Raw genomic sequence first — 20,636 nt, forward strand, 5'->3', positions numbered from 1 at the left:
TTGAAGACTGTTTCCTAGAGCAAAACGTCATGGAACTAACCAGGGAACAGGCTATTTTAGATCTTGTATTATGTAATGAGATAGGGTTAATTAGTAATCTCACAGTAAAAGAACCTCTGGGGAAGAGTGATCATAATATGATAGAATTTCACATTCAGTTTGAAAGTAATGTAATTGGCTTTATTTAAGTTTGAGGGGTGAGTTGTCAAAGGTAGATTGGGAAATTAAATTAAAGGGTTTGACAGTTGAAAAACAATGGCAAACATTTAAAGAAATATTTCAACATTCTCAACAAGTATACATTCTATTGAGAAATAAAAAAAGTGATCCACCCGTGGCTAACTAAAGAAGTTAAGGAGAGTATTAGATTGAAAGAAGAGGCCTATGATGTTGTCAAGAAGAGTAATAAGCCTGGGGATTGGGAGAGTTTTAGAAACCAACAAAGGACAACCAAAAAATTGATAAAAAGGGAGAAAATAGAATATGAAAGTAAACGAGCAAGAAATATAGAAACAAATTGTAAGAGCTTCTACAAGTTTGTTAGAAGTGAGAGAGTAGCAAAAGTAAACGTTGGTCCCGTAGAGGCAGAGACAGGAGAAATTATAATGGGGAATCAGGAAATGGCAGATGCGTTAAACAAACATTTCACAGTAGAAGACACAGAAAGCATACCAGAAATAGTGGGGAACCAAAGGCTAATTGAGAGTGAGGAACTTAAAACAATTAAAACACTAGAGAAAAAGTACTGGACAAATTAATGGGACTGAAAGCCGACAAATCCCCTGGACCTGATGGTATACATCATAGGGTTCTAAAAGAGGTGGCTGCATTGGTTATGATCTTCCAAAATTCTCTAGATTCTGGAACGGTCCTAGTGGACTGGAAGGTAGCAAATGTTACCCCGCTATTCAAGAAGGGAGGGAGAGAGAAAACGGGGAACTTACAGGCCAGTTAGCCTGACATCGGTTGTCGGGAAAATGCTGGAATCTATTATGAAGGAAGTGGTAACAAGGCACTTAGAAAATCATAATATGATTAGGCAGAGTCAACATGGTTTTATGAAAGGGAAATAGTGTTTGACAAATGTATTAGTTTTTTTGAGGATGTAACCAGCAAGGTAGATAAAGGGGAACCAGTGGATGTCAGATATTTGGATTTTCAAAAGGTATTTGATAAGGTGCCACATAAAAGGTTGTTACATGAGGTAAGGGCTCATAGGGTTGGGGGTAATATATTAGCATGGATAGAGGATTGGTTCAAGGACAGAAAACAGTAGGGATAAGCAGGTCATTCTCAGGTTGGCAGGCTATAACTAGTGGGGTGCCATAAGGATCGGTGCTTGGGCCTCAGCTATTTGCAATCTATATTAATGACTTGGATACATTATACTCAGTCCCTTCATCTAAGTTTGCTGACTATACAAAGCTAGGTGGGAAAGTAAGCTGTGAGGAGGACACAGAGTCTGCAAAGGGATATAGACAAATTGAGTGAGTAGGCAAGAAGATGGTGGATGGAGTATAATGTGGGGAAATGTGAGGCTATTTACTTTGGTAGGAAGAATAGAAATACAGAATATATTTTAAATGGTGAGAAGCTATTATGTTGGTGTTCAGAGAGACTTGGGTGTCCTCTTACAAGAAACACAAAAAGTTAGCATGCAGATACAGCAGGCAATTAGGAAAGCAAATTGCATGTTGGCCTTTATTGTAAGGGGGTTGGCGTTCAAGAGTATGGAAGTCTTACTACAATTGTACAGGGCTTTAGTGAGACCTCACCTGGAGCACTGTGTACAGTTTTGGTCTCCTTATCTAAGGATGGATATTCTTGCCTTGGAGGCAGTACAACAAAGATTCACTAGATTAATTCCTGGGATGAGAGGGTTGCCCTATGAAGAAAGGTTGAGTAGAATGGGCCTATACTCCCTGGAGTTTAGAAGAATGAGAGGTGATCTCATTGAAACATATAAGATTGAGGGGGCTTAACAAGGTAGATGCTGAGAGATTGTTTCCCCTGGCTAGAAAGTCTAGAACTAGGGGGCATAGTCGCAGGAGAAGGGGTCGGCCATTCAAGACTGAGATGAGGAGGAATTTCTTCATGCGGAGGGTTGTGAATCTTTGGAATTCTCTACCCCAGAGTGCTGTGGATGCTGAGTCATTGAATATATTCAAGGCTGAGATGGATGGATTTTTGGATTCTTAGGGCAATCAAGGGATATGGGGATCGGACAGAAAAGTGGAGTTGAGGTCAAAGACCAGCCATGATCTGATTGAATGGCGGAATAGGCTCGAGGGGCCGTATGGCCTACTCCTGCACCTGTTTCTTATGTTATGTTCTTATTTGCAGGTTTATGTTAAGCATGGCTTAATACTTGGTGGAGGCTTGAAGGGTGGGGACAGAATCTCTGCATGGTAGCAAATGTATACAGATGTTTGCTGGAAACGGTGGCGCACAACAGACACTTTTGCCTTTGCGTTTGAGTTGCAGGTTCCCTCCTCCATCCGTGATATGCTCCTCCTGCAAGATGTGGGAAGTCATGGACACTACCAGTGTCCCTGCCGACCATGTGTGCGGGAAGTGTGTCCACCTGCAGCTACTGACCGATCGTATCTCGGAGCTGGAGCTGCGGGTGGACTCACTGTGGAGCATCCGCGATGCAGAGAAACTCGTGGATAGCACGTTTAGCGAGTTGGTCACACCGCAGGTAAAGGGTATACAGGCAGGAAGTGAATGGGTGACCACCAGGAAGAGTAAGAGATGCAGGCAGGTAGTGCAGGGGTCCCCTGTGGCCATCCCCCTCTCAAACAGATATGCCACTTTGGATGCTGTTGGGGGGGATGACTTATCAGGGGAAGGCAGCAGCAGCCAACTTCCTGGCACCACGGGTAGCTCTGCTGCACAGGCTGGGAGGAAAAAGAGTGGCAGAGCTATAGTGATAGGGGACTCAATTGTAAGGGGAATAGACAGGCGTTTCTGCGGCCGCAACCGAGACTCCAGGATGGTGTGTTGCCTCCCTGGTGCAAGGATCAAGGATGTCTCGGAGCGGCTACAGAACATTTTGGAGGGGGAGGGCGAACAGCCAGCTGTCGTGGTGCACATAGGCACCAACGACATAGGTAAAAAAGGGGATGAGGTCCTAAAAGCAGAATATAGGGAGTTAGGAGGTAAATTAAAAAATAGGACCTCAAAGGTAGTAATCTCAGGATTGCTGCCAGTGCCACGTGCTAGTCAGAGTAGAAATAGGAGGATATTTCAAATGAATACGTGGCTAGAGGAATGGTGCAAGGGGGAGGGATTCAAATTCCTGGGACACTGGAAACGGTTCTGGGGGAGGTGGGACCAGTACAAACCGGATGGTCTGCACCTGGGCAGGGCCGGGACCGCTGTCCTAGGAGGAGTGTTTGCTAGTGCTGTTGGGGAGGGTTTAAACTAAAGTGGCAGGGGGTTGGGAACCTGAGCAGGGAGAGAGAGGAAAGCGTAACAGGAAGGGACAGAAGGTATGGAGTAATAGGTAAAGTGTTAAAAAAGGAAAAAGCAGGAACTAAGCGTCACAAAACAGATTTGAAAGTTCTTTATCTGAATGCACGTAGCATTCGTAATAAAATGGACGAGTTAACGGCACAAATAACTACGTATGGGTATGATCTTGTGGCCATTACAGAAACATGGCTGCAGGGTGACAACGACTGGGAATTAAATATGCCAGGGTATTTAACAATCAGGAAGGACAGGCAGGAAGGAAGGGGAGGTGGGGTGGCTATGTTAATAAAGGAAGGAATCACTGTAACACAGAGAAATGATATTGGGACAAAGCATCAAGATAATGAAACAGTTTGGGTGGAGATAAGGAATAATAAGGGAAAAAAAACATTAGTGGGCGTAGTATATAGGCCTCCTAATAGTTGCAACTCTGCTGGAAGAAGTATTAATCAGGAGATAGTCGGGGCATGTAATAAGGGAACAGCCATAATTATGGGGGATTTTAATTATCATATTAACTGGACAAATCAAATTGGGCAGAGCAGCCTTGAGGACGAGTTCATTGAATGCATCAGGGATGGATTTCTTGAGCAGTATGTAACTGATCCTACAAGGGGGCAGGCAACCTTGGACCTGGTCCTGTGTAATGAGTCAGGATTAATTAATAATGTCCTAGTTAAGGATCCCCTTGGAACGAGCGACCACAACATGGTTGAATTCCATATCCAATTAGAGGGTGAGAAGGTTGATTCTCAAACAAGCGTACTGAGCTTGAATAAAGGAGACTATGATGGTATGAGAGCGGAATTGATTAAAGTGGACTGGGAAAATAGATTAAAGGGTAAGACGGTACATGAGCAGTGGTGTTCATTTAGGGAGTTATTTTACAACTTTCAAAATAAATATATTCCACTGAGGAAAAAAGGGTGTAAAAGAAATGACAGCCATCCGTGGCTAAGTAAAGAAATCAAGGATAGTATCCGACTAAAAACAAGGACATATAAGGTAGCCAAACTTAGTGGGAGGATAGAAGATTGGGAATTCTTCAAAAGACAGCAAAAAGTAACTAAAGGATTGATTAAGAAAGGGAAGTTAGATTATGAAAAGAAATTAGCAAAAAATATAAAAACAGATAGCAAGAGTTTCTATAGTTATATAAAAAGAAAAAGGGTGGCTAAGGCAAACATAGGTCCCTTAGAGGATGAGACCGGGAAATTAATGGTGGGAAACATGGAGATGGCAAAAATGCTGAACAAATATTTTGTTTCAGTCTTTACAGTAGAGGACACTAAGAATATCCCAACACTGGACAAACAGGGGACTCTCGGGGGGGAGGAGCTAAATACGATTAAAATCACTCAGGAGATGGTACTCAGTAAAATAATGGGACTCAAGGCGGATAAATCCCCTGGACCTGATGGCTTCCATCCTAGGGTCTTGAGGGAAGTGGCAGTAGGGATTGTGGATGCTTTGGTGATAGTTTTCCAAAATTCCCTGGACTCAGGAGAGGTCCCGGCAGATTGGAAAACTGCTAATGTAACACCGTTATTTAAAAAGGGTAGTAGGCAGAAGGCTGGAAATTATAGGCCAGTTAGCTTAACATCTGTGGTGGGTAAAATTTTGGAGTCTATTATTAAGGAGACAGTAACAGAACATTTAGATAAGCATAATTTAATAGGACAAAGTCAGCATGGCTTTATGAAGGGGAAGTCATGTCTGACAAATTTGCTTGAGTTCTTCGAGGATATAACGTATAGGGTGGATAAAGGGGAACCAGTGGACATAGTGTATTTAGACTTCCAGAAGGCATTCGACAAGGTGCCACATAAAAGATTATTACTTAAGATAAAAAATCACGGGATTGGGGGTAATATTCTGGCATGGGTGGAGGATTGGTTATCGAACAGGAAGCAGAGAGTTGGGATAAATGGTTCATTTTCGGACTGGCAACCAGTAACCAGTGGTGTTCCACAGGGGTCGGTGCTGGGTCCCCAACTCTTTACAATCTATATTAACGATTTGGAGGAGGGGACCGAGTGCAACATATCAAAATTTGCAGATGATACAAAGATGGGAGGGAAAGTAGAGAGTGAGGAGGACATAAAAAACCTGCAAGGGGATATAGACAGGCTGGGTGAGTGGGCGGAGATTTGGCAGATGCAATATAATATTGGAAAATGTGAGGTTATGCACTTTGGCAGGAAAAATCAGAGAGCAAGTTATTTTCTTAATGGCGAGAGACTGGAAAGTACTGCAGTACAAAGGGATCTGGGGGTCCTAGTGCAAGAAAATCAAAAAGTTGGTATGCAGGTGCAGCAGGTGATCAAGAAAGCCAACGGAATGTTGGCTTTTATTGCTAGGGGGATAGAATATAAAAACAAGGAGGTATTGCTGCAGTTATATAAGGTATTGGTGAGACCGCACCTGGAATACTGCATACAGTTTTGGTCTCCACACTTAAGAAAAGACATACTTGCTCTCGAGGCAGTACAAAGAAGGTTCACTCGGTTAATCCCGGGGATGAGGGGGCGGACATATGAGGAGAGGTTGAGTAGATTGGGACTCTACTCATTGGAGTTCAGAAGAATGAGAGGCGATCTTATTGAAACATATAAGATTGTGAAGGGTCTTGATCGGGTGGATGCAGTAAGGATGTTCCCAAAGATGGGTGAAACTAGAACTAGGGGGCATAATCTTAGAATAAGGGGCTGCTCTTTCAAAACTGAGATGAGGAGAAACTTCTTCACTCAGAGGGTGGTAGGTCTGTGGAATTTGCTGCCCCAGGAAGCTGTGGAAGCTACATCATTAGATAAATTTAAAACAGAAATAGACAGTTTCCTAGAAGTAAAGGGAATTAGGGGTTATGGGGAGCGGGCAGGAAATTGGACATGAAGCTGAGTTCGGATCGGTCAATGCCCTGTGGGTGGCGGAGAGGGCCCAGGGGCTATGTGGCCGGGTCCTGCTCCGACTTCTTGTGTTCTTTAGATTTGTGGTTGGGATCAGATCAGCCATGATCTTATTGAATGGCGGAGCAGGCTCGAGGGGCCGATTGGCCTACTCCTGCTCCAATTTCTTATGTTCTTATGTTCTTATGTTCCATCCGAGTGGGGAAAGCTACTTAATAACATTGTGTAACAATCAGCAGGCAGCAAATTGGAGTGCTGAAATGGTGAACTAATCACGAGTGGTGAAACCCTGTGATTCTAACCACTGCAAAACTCCTGATCTTGAAGGGAGGGTCCTGAGTGTTGCTAGGCACTTAGCCACAGGAAAAGGAGAAAGAAAATAAAGCCCCTTTTAGTGACCAGTGGTCAAGTGACATTGGAAGAGTTAGGCATAAGAGTTCGCCCGTCAGTCTTCCCAGCCAGTGCATGTGGCTGAAGTGTTTTAAAGTCATGAGTAGGCAAGACCCTCGATTAGATACTAGTCCACGTTTCAGTTATTTTGATTTGTCATCTTAGTAGAGCTGCAACTGGATTTGTCTAGCGGTAGCGGTGGAGAAATTGTTTAGATTGGTATAAATGTTTTTTTTAAATCAGCTGTTTCGTTTTGTGCAGGTGAAAGATTTAGAAGCAAGAACTCATGCAAAATGGCAAGAGCTGTTACAACGGTCACGGCCTCTTCAGGTAGGGTAAACTAGCTGCGATAATGCAATTCTAGGGGAATTCTAGAGTGAGATTGGTAGAGACCAGGGAGCTTTCTCTCTCCACAGATGCTGCCTGATCTGAGTATTTCCAACGTTTTCTGTTTTTACTTCTGACGTTCAGCGTCCGCAGTATTTTGCTTTTGTGTTGTGTGGGATTTTTCTTGCTTCAACTGAGGATTTGCGACCTGTAACTAAAGTTGCAAAATGATTCTGTGTGTGTGTGTTTAAATGTAATAATGGGGGGGTGCATGGGAAAGACATTGTACATCCCAGAAAAGCTTTAGGCTGCCAGTTACCATCTTGTCACTGGCAGCTTCAAACTTTACTTAATGGGAATTAAGAATTAGGAGACTTAACAATTTCTGAAACTTATGACTCAGTTTGGTAAAGGGAGTGAGTAAATAAACCAAACACAGCAGAAGGTTCCATGTTCAATTCCTGGCCTACCTAAATAGCTGATCTCTGCTAAAGGTGGTGGGATTGCGATTATTGGCCTCGGCACCCCTGGATTAGTGAGGAGATAGATAAGCCATTGACCAGAAACTTAACTGGACCAGCCATATAAATACTGTGGCTACAAGAGCAGGTCAGAGGCTGAGTATTCTGCGGCGAGTGACTCACCTCGTGACTCCCCAAAGCCTTTCCACCATCTACAAGGCACAAGTCAGGAGTGTGATGGAATACTCTCCACTTGCTTGGATGAGTGCAGCTCCAACAACACTCAAGAAGCTCGACACCATCCAGGACAAAACAGCCCGCTTAATTGGCACCCCATCCACCACCTTAAACATTCACTCCTGTCACCACTGGCGCACAGTGGCTGCAGTGTGTACCATCCACAGGATGCACTGCAGCAACTCGCCAAGGCTTCTTTGACAGCACCTTCCAAACCCGTAACCTCTGCCACCTAGAAGGACAAGAGCAGCAGGTACATGGGAACAACACCACCTGCATTTTCCCCTCCAAGTCACACACCATCCTGACTTGGAAATATATCGCTGTTACTTCATCGTCGCTGGGTCAAAATCCTGGAACTCCCTTCCTAACAGCACTGTGGGAGACGATTCACCACACGGACTGCAGCGGTTCAAGAAGGTGGCTCACCACCACCTTCTCAAGGGCAATTAGGGATGGGCAATAAATGCTGGCCTCGCCAGCGACGCCCACATCCCATGAACGAATAAAAAAAAATTCCTGCTCCTGATTGCAGTGTAGTGAGACCTGCTGGAGAACTGCAAGTGAGGAAGCTGAGTAAGATCATCATCAGGTTAGTGAAAAGTCTGACGACACTCGCAGCCCAAGTTCAATTGAGCAAGATCCCAAGGAGTATCGAGCACCCAAAGAAATATACCCTAGAGAGAGTTGGTACCCTTAGAAGAGGAGCAGAAGCAATTGGGGATGGGAGAAGAGATTCTGAAGGTGCATGTGTTTTCTTAACTTCATAGAATCATAGAAGTTTACAACATGGAAACAGGCCCTTCGGCCCAACATGTCCATGTCGCCCAGTTAATACCACTAAGCTAGTCCCAGTTGCCTGCACTTGGCCCATATCCCTCTATACCCATCTTACCCATGTAACTGTCCAATGCTTTTTAAAAGACAAAATTGTACCCGTCTCTACTACTGCCTCTGGCAGCTCGTTCCAGACACTCACCACCCTTTGAGTGAAAAAATTGCCCCTCTGGACCCTTTTGTATCTCTCCCCTCTCACCTTAAATCTATGCCCCCTCGTTATAGACTCCCCTACCTTTGGGAAAAGATTTTGACTATCTACCTTATCTATGCCCCTCATTATTTTATAGACTTCTATAAGATCACCCCTAAACCTCCTACTCTCCAGGGAAAAAAGTCTCATCTATCCAACCTCTCCCTATATGTCAAACCATCAAGTCCCGGTAGCATCCTAGTAAATCTTTTCTGCACTCTTTCTAGTTTAATAATATCCTTTCTATAATAGGGTGACCAGAACTGTACACAGTATTCCAAGTGTGGCCTTACTAATGTCTTGTACAACTTCAACAAGACATCCCAACTCCTGTATTCAATGTTCTGACCAATAAAACCAAGCATGCTGAATGCCTTCTTCACCACCCTATCCACCTGTGACTCCACTTTCAAGGAGCTATGAACCTGTACTCCTAGATCTCTTTGTTCTATAACTCTCCCCAACGCCCTACCATTAACGGAGTAGGTCCTGGCCCGATTCGATGACTTGTGGCATCCTTTATTGCATCTCCTTTTTGTCCAGCTCAGTGGGACTTTTCCTGCTCCATGCTTACCTATTGAATCATAGCCAGAGCATTTCGAGAAATGTTTTCTCCTTTTTTTTCCCCCCCCCCCCGCAACACACGCACTTATGAAGTTCCTCCAAAGATCCATCCTTGGTCCCCTCCTCTTCCTCATGTACAAGACATTAGTTATGCTGCCACTTAGCAACAACATCATAGACATGGGGGCAGCTTTCACATGTACACAGACAACACCCAGCTTTACCTCTCCGCCATCTCTCTCAATTCCTCCACCACTTCTGTACTGTCAAACTGCTTGTCCGACATCAGTCTTGGATGAGTCGTAACTTCCTCCACCTAAACATTGGGAAGAGCAAAGCCGTTGCGTTTGGCCCCCATTACTCTCTGACTCCATATCCTCTCTGACTCCCCTGTCGCCCCCAGCCCCAAACTCCGACTACAACTTCAGTCTCCTGTTTGACCCCAAGCTGAGCTTCCAACCCCACACTGTCCATCACAAAGACTGCCTATTTCTGTCTCTCTAATATTACCTGCCTCTGCCCCTACCTCAGCGAGGCTGCCATTAAAAACCCTCATTCATGCTTTTGTCATCTCCAGACTCGTTTGCTGCAATATTCTCCTGGATGGCATCCTATCCTCCAACCTCCATAAACCACGTCATCCAAAACTATGCTGTCTGTTTCCTATCCCACACCAAGTCCTGCCTGCCCATCACATCTGCCCTTGCTGATCTGCATTTTGATCCCAGTTCTCCAACGCCTCATTTAAAGTTCTGTTGTGTTTACATCCGTCTATGACTTCACCCCTCCCTATCTCTGTAACCTCCGCCAGCCCTACAAACACCCCAAACTCTCTGTTCTTCTGACTCCGGCCTTTTGTGCATCACCCCTTCCCTTCGTCCCACCACTGGTGGCCTTGCCTTAGCTGTCTAGGTCCCACTCATGAATTCCCTTCCCAAACGTCACCACATCCCTCTCTCCCTTTAAGGGCCTCCTAGAAAGTCACCTCTTTGATCAAGCTGTTGGTCACCTCTCCTAATATCTCTTCCTTTTGGTTCAGTGTCTATTTTTCGTCCCGCCTCTCGAGTGCATTGGGAAATTTTTCTAGGTTAAAGGCGCTGGGTAAATGCTATATTTTTAATGCTTTTTGTATCTGCTTCTGTAATTTTATCATAGGGAAAACTTCACGACTACTGGAAACCTATGCCTGAAGATCTGAATCACCTGAGTCAGTCCTCTGTGTTTGAAGAGGAGGCAGAACACTACATGGTTCACAAAGTTCATGATAGAGATAAAGATTTGGACATTGTTTAGTGCAACAAGTATAGATTTTTTTTTTACAGCTATAAAGCTCCAATCCTGTTATATATATATAAAAAAAAAGTTTAGACCGTAATCAGTTTGTGTTCTGGTTTTTGTTCTTACACATGGACCTACACATGGTTTGGCATAACTTCTATTAGACTTTGTTATAGCGGTTAATGTTTTTGATATTTTAGCTCTGTCTATCAAAAGATTTGTCAAAAAATATTTTGTAATAATGTTAGAGATCGAGTTTATTTATATAATTGCAGCCATGTTTGCAATGTTTTGTAGCATCAATTTTATTGCTGTACATAAAAGTTTGCCTCTTTTTGTAATGTTCTTATTTTTATTGTACTTTGATATTGTAATAATTGAACCTTTAAAATGTTCCACTTGAAAAGTCACTGTTTTTGTTTTTCTTTATGCCATTTAGAAAAAAAAACAAACTGTTAGATTCAACGGACTGTTTTGTGTGGAAGGTGCAATGAATTCGCATATCTCTAAGGGGAAAAAAAACAAATGACAAGCTGCACATTATACATACTGAGGCTGTGATTCTGCACAGTTTGCAAAGACTAATCTCTGTTCTAATTGAGTTTGCAAGTATTTCTGTCCCCACACTCTCTTATTTTTAAATTGTAGCCAATAGTACTGGCATACACTTTAAAGTGTTCATGTATGGTTAAGATTCTAAACATTTTAAATCTTTTTCCTCTCTCTGACCTCTTCCAATGTAATTATTTGTCTATTTGCACTAGCATGCAATAAGATGACTTGTAGGCTGAAACAGCCGATTCCAGCCCTAATTTATACGTGTGTATAGAATAAAAGGCAGGTGAAGTGAGTCAAGCGGCATTAATACAAGTAGGTGGTTTAGGTGTCTCAAACCAGGAACATAAGAACAGGCGTAGGCCATTCAGCCCCTTGAGTCTGTTCCGCCATTCAATGAGATCATGGCTGATCTGTATCGTAACTCCATTTACCTGCCGTGGCTCTATGTCCCTAATACCTTTTGGCTAGCAAAAGTCTGTCGATCTCAGATTTAAAATTATTAATTGAGCTAGCACCTACTGCTTTTTGTGGGAAGAGTGTTCCACCCTTTGCGTGAAGCAGTGTTTCCGAACTCCCCTCCTGAATGGCCTGGCTCTGATTTGAAGCAAAGTTTTGTGCAGTTAATATGTACCACTTGAACCTCAGGACTGTGTTTCTGCCTTTAACTTTTTTACCTCACTCTTATGTATAAGTTGTAAATTTATAGCTGTCTCCCATCTTTAGGGAGTGCAAGTTAAAGAATAACTGGGACAATTACGTAAGATTGTGTGACTGTTAATGGCGTATTATATGCTTGGTTTTGTTTGTAGAAAATGCTGGATTATTCACTACCTGTGTACATTATATTTATACTTGTTTTCCCCTCCAACTAGTGCAGGGTGGTAGAGTTCGCTTCTCCTAAACATTGCAAAACTTCCAACAGGAACAAACATCTGCAGCTTACACTTTTTAATACTAAAGTAAAAAGGTGCGATCGTTTTGTTAGATCGACTTTTTAATTGAGCTTTCCAAGGGACTGACCTGTTTGACTGCGTACCGTATATGAACACGAGTGGAAGTAATGGTCACAAGTACTTCTGTCAGGTACATAGTTTGTATAAATGAGATACGCTACCTAATGAAATGTCAGTTTTCACATTATGAAGAAATCTTTCCCTGAAGCTTTGGTCCAGGTGCTTCTGAGCTACTGACTCGAGCCCTTACCACGGCCGGCCTGGCATTTTGTTACTGTTCTTTTGTTTCAACAGGTTAGTGAAGGAGAATGGTAACGTGCCAGTGCACATGGCTGTAGGGGTGGGTTCCTCTATAGCATCCCCATGTGACAAGTTCCCAGCCCTGCCCAGGCCAACCTGGTCTCTGTCCCAGAATAAGAGAGGAGATGTTTGTGACCAGAGGCCAATTTGGTATGTTTCCTGTCAACTTATTGATGGAGGGGTGTTGAGTTCCATGTCTGCCAGGCCTCTGGGCTGGAGAGTGTCATTGGGGAACTTTATTCTTTTTTAAAAAAAAAGCAACTATATAACTCGTTTTCTTCCCACTCACTCCTGCTTTTCTTTGTCATGCTTCCTCAGATGAGAAGCTGTGATTGTGACCTGGTAGACATCTCTTGATAGGCCATCAAGAGATGTACCCCTCTAGTCTTGCCAGTTCCTATTACCACCAACTGTCATAGACTGTGCCGTCCATCTAATGGTGCAGTGAGAAACTTGGCAAAATGCTTCCAGTGAGAGATGATGATGAGATTGAATGTATTAAAAGTTTGGATTTAATCTTGTATCTAATTTAGTACACAATTTTTTGCTCTAAATTCAACATTTCTATAGTCCAGTGTTTTGAAATATCTCTTTGAAGTCAAATATTTTCGATGATTAATTGTTAATAGTGATAAATTTAGGCAAAAAGTGTTGCCCAATGGTGCACTGTTAAGATGAGGAAAAGACTGGCTCTCCCAACATGTTGAAATACCCATTGGTCTAGTTGAAATTAACGGGTTTTGTAGTCTGGTATTTCACGTTAGAATCTTTAACCAAAGAATACAAGATTAAGTTCTCTACTGCTAGTTAATCTACCTCAGGACAGAACTGAGCACTTGGTCAGAGCATTTGTCCTCAGGGCACTTCTGTCGTAATTCTGCCACCTTGCACTTTAGGCTTCAGAAATCTGTAAAAGACTTGAATATTTTTTTCTGCTTTAAAGCAATTGTGTGATGCATAAAATTTGCTTTTTTTTTTAATTTTATTTTTTTTTAAAAATGAGTCCTTTATACACAATTTTCAAGTTATTTTGACAATAAATTTTCAGTACTATTACAACATTTGTGTTTTTGTACTGTTTTGAAAGAGTTCATCCCACCGCATCTTGCCGGGTTTAAACAGTTGCATCGCTTCACATTTTTAAGCGTGTGTTATTTTTAATTTATTCATGGTTCCTCATCTTCCATTCATTAACACCTCCCAGCATAAACAAAATGGGGAGCATGAACAAAATGGTGACTTGCCAGTGCACATGATTGTGAGAGGTGGATTCCTTTATAGCATCCCCATGTGACGGGTACCCAATCATGCCCAGGCCAATCTGGTCTCTGCCCCAGAATAAAAGAGGAAAGGTATGTCACCAAAGGTCAACTTATTGATGGCGGGGTGTTGAGTTCCATGTGTGCCAGGTTTCTGGGCTGGAGGGTGGCATTGGGGAACCTTATTCTTCTTTTTAAAAAAAACAATATAACCTATTTTGTTCTCACGTACTCCTACATTACTTTGTCCCCGTTACCAAAAAGAGGTTCTTCCTAACACATGATGAACTAAGATTACTGCTCCTCTGCTGGACAGAGCAGCTATTTGAACACCTGCTACACACGCCGGACATTTCACACTGATTTTTGCATTACACTTGATGTCACAATACTTGGGATAGTGACTGGGAATGTTACTTTTATGATGTCATTACTGCAATGCCTAGCAATGAACTACCATCAACAGTGCACATTTAGTTCACTGTTCTCGTTGAGGGTGACTATCCGCTTCTGATGGAACAAATGCCGTAATTGACCATTTTAAGTTTCCTCATTTATCTTTATCACCATCTCCATCTTTCAGCAGAAATTGTGTTGCTCATGTGTCTGAAATCTATCTGAGACAATCGCGGCTAAACTTTGTAATTCCTGAATCATGGCAGCCACAGAACGGTGTGATTTCTCCACTCTGAACCGGTACGTAAAATTATTGTCTTACTCATACAGTTGCCATGGAAGAATAACAATCTGAGCAGCTGGATAAATGCCAGTCAAGTGGATGGAACCATGGATGTTGTTCACTGTGTCTGCACATCTTCAGCCCGGTGAGTGCTCCCGTTCAGCTGACTGGTACCGGTGGAAGTATGGGGGACTCTGTACTGGTGCCTGCTCCAGTAGTGATAGTTGTGGGAGCATCTTGTGATCTAGATGTGCTCCTGTCTTGATCGTCCAGTTTCTCTGACAAGTGCGAAAGGGTGGAAATTAGTTTACTGTACAGGTGGTATGAGAGTCCAGAGTACTGTCCATACGTATGAACTGAAAAGTGCAAAATAGCATGAAGCAGGCCAATGTAACGTCAAGTTTTATCCAGGAACGTGTATGGGAAAGCAGCAGATAAGGACGTGTGCCAGAGTCACTGGCACATACCCCCAATTCAACATCTGCGTCTTCATTTGTAGTTTTGTGTGCCTATCAATTATAAGCCAGTCAGTCTTTTACTTCACTTTGTTGTTATGGAATCTCTTTCTAACCTCATGCCATGTTCTGCCAAGGTGTTAACCGTGGCTCAATAGTAGAGCTCTCTTCAGATTCAGAAGGTTGTGGGTTCAAATCCCACTCCAGAGACTTAAGCACATAATCTAGGCAGACACTTCCAGTTCAAGCACTGAGGGAAAACTGTACTTTCGGAGGTACCATCTTTTGGATGAGATGTAAAACCGAGGCCCCGTCTGCCCCCTCATGTGGATGTAAAAGATCCCATGACGCTATTTAGAAGAACAGGGGAGTTCTTTCTCCCCTGCGTCTTGGCCATTATTTATCCCTCAACCAAATTCACTTTCTAAAAAAAAACACATAATCTGGTCATTATTACATTGCTGTTTGTGGGACCTTGCTGTGCGAAAATTGGCTGGAGTTATACAAATGTGAGTTCTTTTTGTTTCTAATTCTCTGAATTGCATCCTTCGTGCCCAGAATAAACCAAGAACTCTGTCCAATGCAGCCCCACATCACCACAAGCATTAAGGCTGCTTTTACTTGTGTTTTCAGCCACTGGTTTCCGCAGCGAGGTCTCTGGGATTTGAGAAATGCACAGTAATTGTAAGGCATAGAATGAGTGTTGCATTTTTAAACAGTGGTTCCATTACTGTATGCTCAAGGTGTATATCAATTTTTTTTTTCCAGGCAGCTATTGTTCGCATGTTGTTCCAGTGTAGTCGGAGGTGCCACTTTTCAGATGAGATGTAAAGCCAGGCTCCCCTGCCTATGTGTTCTGGTATCGTAGGAGGTACAGCACAGGAGGAGGCCATTTGGCCCATCATGCCTGTGTCTTTGAAAGAGTTATCCAATTAGTCTCATTCCCCCTGGTCTTTCCCCATAGCCCTAATAAATTTTTTCCCTTCAAGTATTTATCCAATTCCCTTTTCACAGTTACCATTGAACCTGCTTCCACCACCCTTTCAGGCAGTGCATTCCAGATCATTACAACTCGCTGAGTTTTAAAAAAAAATGTTTTCTCATGTCACCTCCTGGCTCTTTTGCCGATCACCTTAAATCTGTGTCCTCTGGTTACTGACCGTTCTGCCACTGGAAACAGTTTCTCCTTGTCAAAACCATTCATGATTTTGAACACCTCTATCAAATCTTCCCTTAACCTTCTCTGTTCGAAGGAGAACAACCCCAGCTTCTCCAGTCTCTCCACATAACTAAAGTCCCTCATCCCTGGTACCATTCTCGTAAATCTCTTCTGCGCCCTCTCTAAGGCCTAGATATCCTTCCTAAAGGTGGTGTCCAGAATTGAACACAATACTCCAGCTGAGGCCTGACCAGTGTTTTATCAAGGTTTAGCATAACTTTGCTTTTGTACTCTATGCCTCTGCTAATAAAGCCCAGGATCCCATATGCCTTCTCAGCTTGCCCTGCCACCTTTTTTTTTTTATTCGTTCATGGGATGTGGGCGTCGCTGGCGAGGCCGGCATTTATTGCCCATCCCTAATTGCCCTTGAGAAGGTGGTGGTGAGCCGCCTCCTTGAACCGCTGCAATCCGTGTGGTGAAGGTTCTCCCACAGTGCTGTTAGGAAGGGAGTTCCAGGATTTTGACCCAGCGACGATGAAGGAACGGCGATATATTTCCAAGTCGGGATGGTGTGTGACTTGGAGGGGAACGTGCAGGTGGTGGTGTTCCCGTGTGCCTGTTGCCCTTGTCCTTCTAGGTGGTAGAGGTCGTGGGTTTGGGAGGTGCTGCAGTGCATCCTGTGGATGGTACACACTGTAGCCGCCACGGTGTGCCGGTGGTGAAGGTGGTGGATGGGGTGCCAATCAAATGGGCTGCTTTGTCCTGGATGGTGTTGAGCTTCTCGAGTGTTGTTGGAGCTGCACTCATCCAAGCAAGTGGAGAGTATTCCATTACATTCCTGACTTGTGCCTTGTAGATGGTGGAAAGGCTTTGGGGAGTCAGGAGGTGAGTCATTCGCCACAGAATACCCAGCCTCTGACCTGCTCTTGTAACCACAGTATTTATATGGCTGGTCCAGTTAAGCTTCTGGTCAATGGTGACCCCCAGGATGTTGATGGTGGGGGATTCGGCGATGGGGTAATGCTGTTGAATGTCAAGGGGAGGTGGTTAGTCTCTCTCTTGTTGGAGATGGTCTTTGCCTGGCACTTGTCTGGTGCAAATGTTACTTGCCACTTATCAGCCCAAGCCTGGATGTTGTCCAGGCCTTGCTGCATGCGGGCACGGACTGCTTCATTATCTGGGGGGTTGCGAATGGAACTGAACACTGTGCAATCATCAGCGAACATCCCCATTTCTGACCTTATGATGGAGGGAATACACAGGGTCTGCTCAGACGAGGAGGAACGCGATGGACACCTACAGACGCTGAAAGACGCCCTAGTAAGAATGGGATATGACGCTCGACTCATCGATCGACAGTTCCGACAGGCCACAGCGAAAAATCGCATAGACCTCCTCAGAAGACTAACACGGGACACAACCAACAGAGTACCCTTCGTCGTCCAGTACTTCCCCGGAGCGGAGAAACTACGCCATGTTCTCCACAGCCTTCAACATGTCATCAATGACAACAAACACCTCGCTATGGCCATCCCCACACCTCCACTACTCTCCTTTAAACAGCCACCCAACCTCAAACAGACCATCGTTCGCAGCAAATTACCCAGCTTTCAGGAGAACAGCGTCCATGACACCACACAACCCTGCCACGGTAACCCCTGCAAGACATGCCAGATCATCGACACAAATACCACCATCACACGAGAGGACACCACCCACCGGGTGCATGGTTCATACTCCTGTGACTCGGCCAACGTTGTCTACCTCATACGTTGCAGGAAAGGATGCCCCAGAGCACGGTACATTGGCGAGACCATGCAAACGCTGCGACAACGGATGAACGGACACCGCGCAACAATCGCCAGACAGGAGGGTTCCCTCCCAGTCGGGGAACACTTCAGCAGTCAAGGACATTCAGCCACCGACCTTCGGGTAAGCGTACTCCAAGGCGGCCTTCGAGACACTCGACAACACAAAATCGTCGAGCAGAAATTGATAGCCAAGTTCCGCACCCATGCGGACGGCCTCAACCGGGATCTTGGGTTCATGTCACGCTACACGTTACCCCACCAGCGAACAAATGTTATCTGTTTTTAATATAACGGGTCAATTGCTGTCTTTTCCTTCCGGATGTTTCTATGTTTCTACGTCTCTCGCTCTGTTTTTTTAATTGGCATCTCCACATCATCTGTTTTTTTAGCTCTGGCCGTTTGTATATTCGGTGGGCCTGTAGGTAACACCTATCTGTCTGAACACTTTGTTTGCCTTGGCAACGGGCAGTTGAAAAGACTCTCTGTAATCACCAGGCATTGTTCTGTGATTTATAAATGCAAGAGGTTTGAGGATTTCAGTTCCACATTCACCTGAGGAAGGAGGAAGCCTCCGAAAGCTTGTGGATTTTAAAATAAAATTGTTGGACTATAACTTGGTGTTGTAAAATTGTTTACAATTGTCAACCCCAGTCCATCACCGGCATCTCCACATGGTGGAGGGAAGGCCATTGATGAAGCAGCTGAAGATGGTTGGGCCTAGGGCACTGCCTTGAGGAACTCCTGCAGCAATATCCTGGGGCTGGGATGATTGGCCTCCAACAACCAATACCATCTTCCTTTGTGCTGGGGATGACTCCAGCCACTGGAGAGTTTTCCCCCTGATTCCCATTGACTCTAATTTTACTAGGGCTCCTTGGTGCCGCACTCGGTCAAATTATGCCTTGATGTTAAGGGCGGTCACTCTCACCTCATCCCTGGAATTCAGCTCTTTTGTCCATGTTTGGACCAAGGCTGTAATGAGATCTGGGGCGAGTGGTCCTGGCGGAACCCAAACTGAGCATCGGTGAGCAGGTTAATGGTGAGTAAGTGCCGCTTGATAGCACTGTCAACGACACCTTCCATCACTTTGCTGATGATCGAGAGTAGACTGATGGGGCGGTAATTGGCCGGATTGGATTTGTCCTGCTTTTTGTGGACAGGACATACCTGGGCAATTTTCCACATTGTCGGGTAGATTCCAGTGTTGTAGTTGTACTGGAACAGCTTACCTTCAAAAATCTGTGTATGTGCACCCTCAGGTGTCTCTGTTCCTGCATCCCCTTTAAAATTGTACCATTTAGTTTGTATTACCTCCCTCCTTATTCTTTCCAAAATGCATCACTTCCCCCTTGTCATTAAATTCCATCTGCCATGTGTCTGCCCATTTTACCAGTCTGCCTTATGTCCTCCTGAAGTCTGTTACTATCCTCCACATTGTTTACTACATTTCCAAGTTTCTTGTCCTCTGCAAACTTTGAAATTATACCCTCTGTACCCAAGTCCAGGTCATTAACATACATCAAAAGGAGCAGTGGTCCTAATACTGACCCCTTCAGTCTGAAAAACAACTGTTTCTGTCCTCCAGCCAAATTTCTATCCATGCTGCCACTGTCCCTTTAAACCCATGGGCTTTAATTTTGCTAACAAGTCTATTATGTGGTACTTTATCAAATGCCTTTTGAAAGTCCATATACACAACATCAGCTGCATTACCCTCATCAGCCCTCTCTGTTACTTCATCAAAGTGCAAGTCTTTTTTACAATGGGTGACTCTAGACCCTTATTCAGTGGTTGGCAGGTTTGCAGGCTGAGAAAAGGTGGAATATGTAGTCTACATAAACCTCATTACAGTTACCAAAGCCACATATCCTGTCTCCCAAAAAACTATAAAACCAGGCTTTCCCAAGCTTGCCATATAAGGAGAAGGGAATGGGGAACAAAGCACAACTTAAACCATAAGCTCTGACTCACATTCACATTTTTTGGCTTTACTTCACCACAGATGATAGAATTGCTCAATTTTGAATCAGGTACTTTTAAAGCCCTCTGGGGGCAAAATAGATAATGTTTCTTGAAAGGAAAACAAAGGCCGGTGTTTAGATTTATGATTGAGAAAACTGGAATACTCGCAACAAGTTTCTAATTCAGACTGATATTCTATCATAGAATCATAGAAGTTTACAACATGGAAACAGGCCCTTCGGCCCAACATGTCCATGTCGCCCAGTTTATACCACTAAGCTAGTCCCAATTGCCTGCACTTGGCCCATATCCCTCTATACCCTTCTTACCCATGTAACTGATAGAACATCATCTGAACTCAGACTGCGCAAATCAACTGAATGCTGCATATTGTAAAATTCCTTCCAACAGCTAAATGCTAACACTGACTCTCAACCTGGTTTTAGTCAAAAAAAAATGTGCTGCAGCATTAGCCTAAAAGAAATGTTTCAGTAGATAGGAAAGATCAGTCAAATTGAAGAGATTTCAATACAAATCTGTCAGCAGAGTTACAAGTCCACGTTCAGTTCCAAACTGCACAATTCTCTCTCACAATTCCAAGACTGATCTGTAAGAAACATGCATTTCTTATGTTGGATGGAATCCCACTACCTCCCATCCTCCTGAAATGGACGGAATTGCAGGCTTCACATCGTTGTGAATATGAACCTTGGGGTGCACATACACAAATCTTGGAAGGTGGCAAGACAAATTGAGAAGGCTACTTTTTTTTTTAAAAAGCACGCGATCCTGGGCCTTATTAATAGAGGCATGGAGTACAAAAGCAAGGA

General features: G+C 43.9%; 1 protein-coding gene across 1 annotated transcript in view; it reads left to right on the forward strand.

Annotated features, from left to right (window-relative positions):
- Positions 1 to 13,540, forward strand: part of LOC137339969 (SMC5-SMC6 complex localization factor protein 2-like) — a 91,015-nt gene extending 77,475 nt beyond the window's left edge. Inside the window, exons 19-20 of the mRNA XM_068002085.1 lie at positions 7,035 to 7,103; positions 10,548 to 13,540. Coding sequence (XP_067858186.1) covers positions 7,035 to 7,103; positions 10,548 to 10,685 — 207 coding nt within the window. The 3' untranslated portion in view covers positions 10,686 to 13,540. The remainder of the gene's footprint in view (positions 1 to 7,034; positions 7,104 to 10,547) is intronic.
- Positions 13,541 to 20,636: the final 7,096 nt, after the last annotated feature.

The sequence above is a fragment of the Heptranchias perlo genome, chromosome 21 (assembly GCF_035084215.1).
Source record: "Heptranchias perlo isolate sHepPer1 chromosome 21, sHepPer1.hap1, whole genome shotgun sequence".
Classification (NCBI taxonomy): Eukaryota; Metazoa; Chordata; class Chondrichthyes; order Hexanchiformes; family Hexanchidae; genus Heptranchias; species Heptranchias perlo.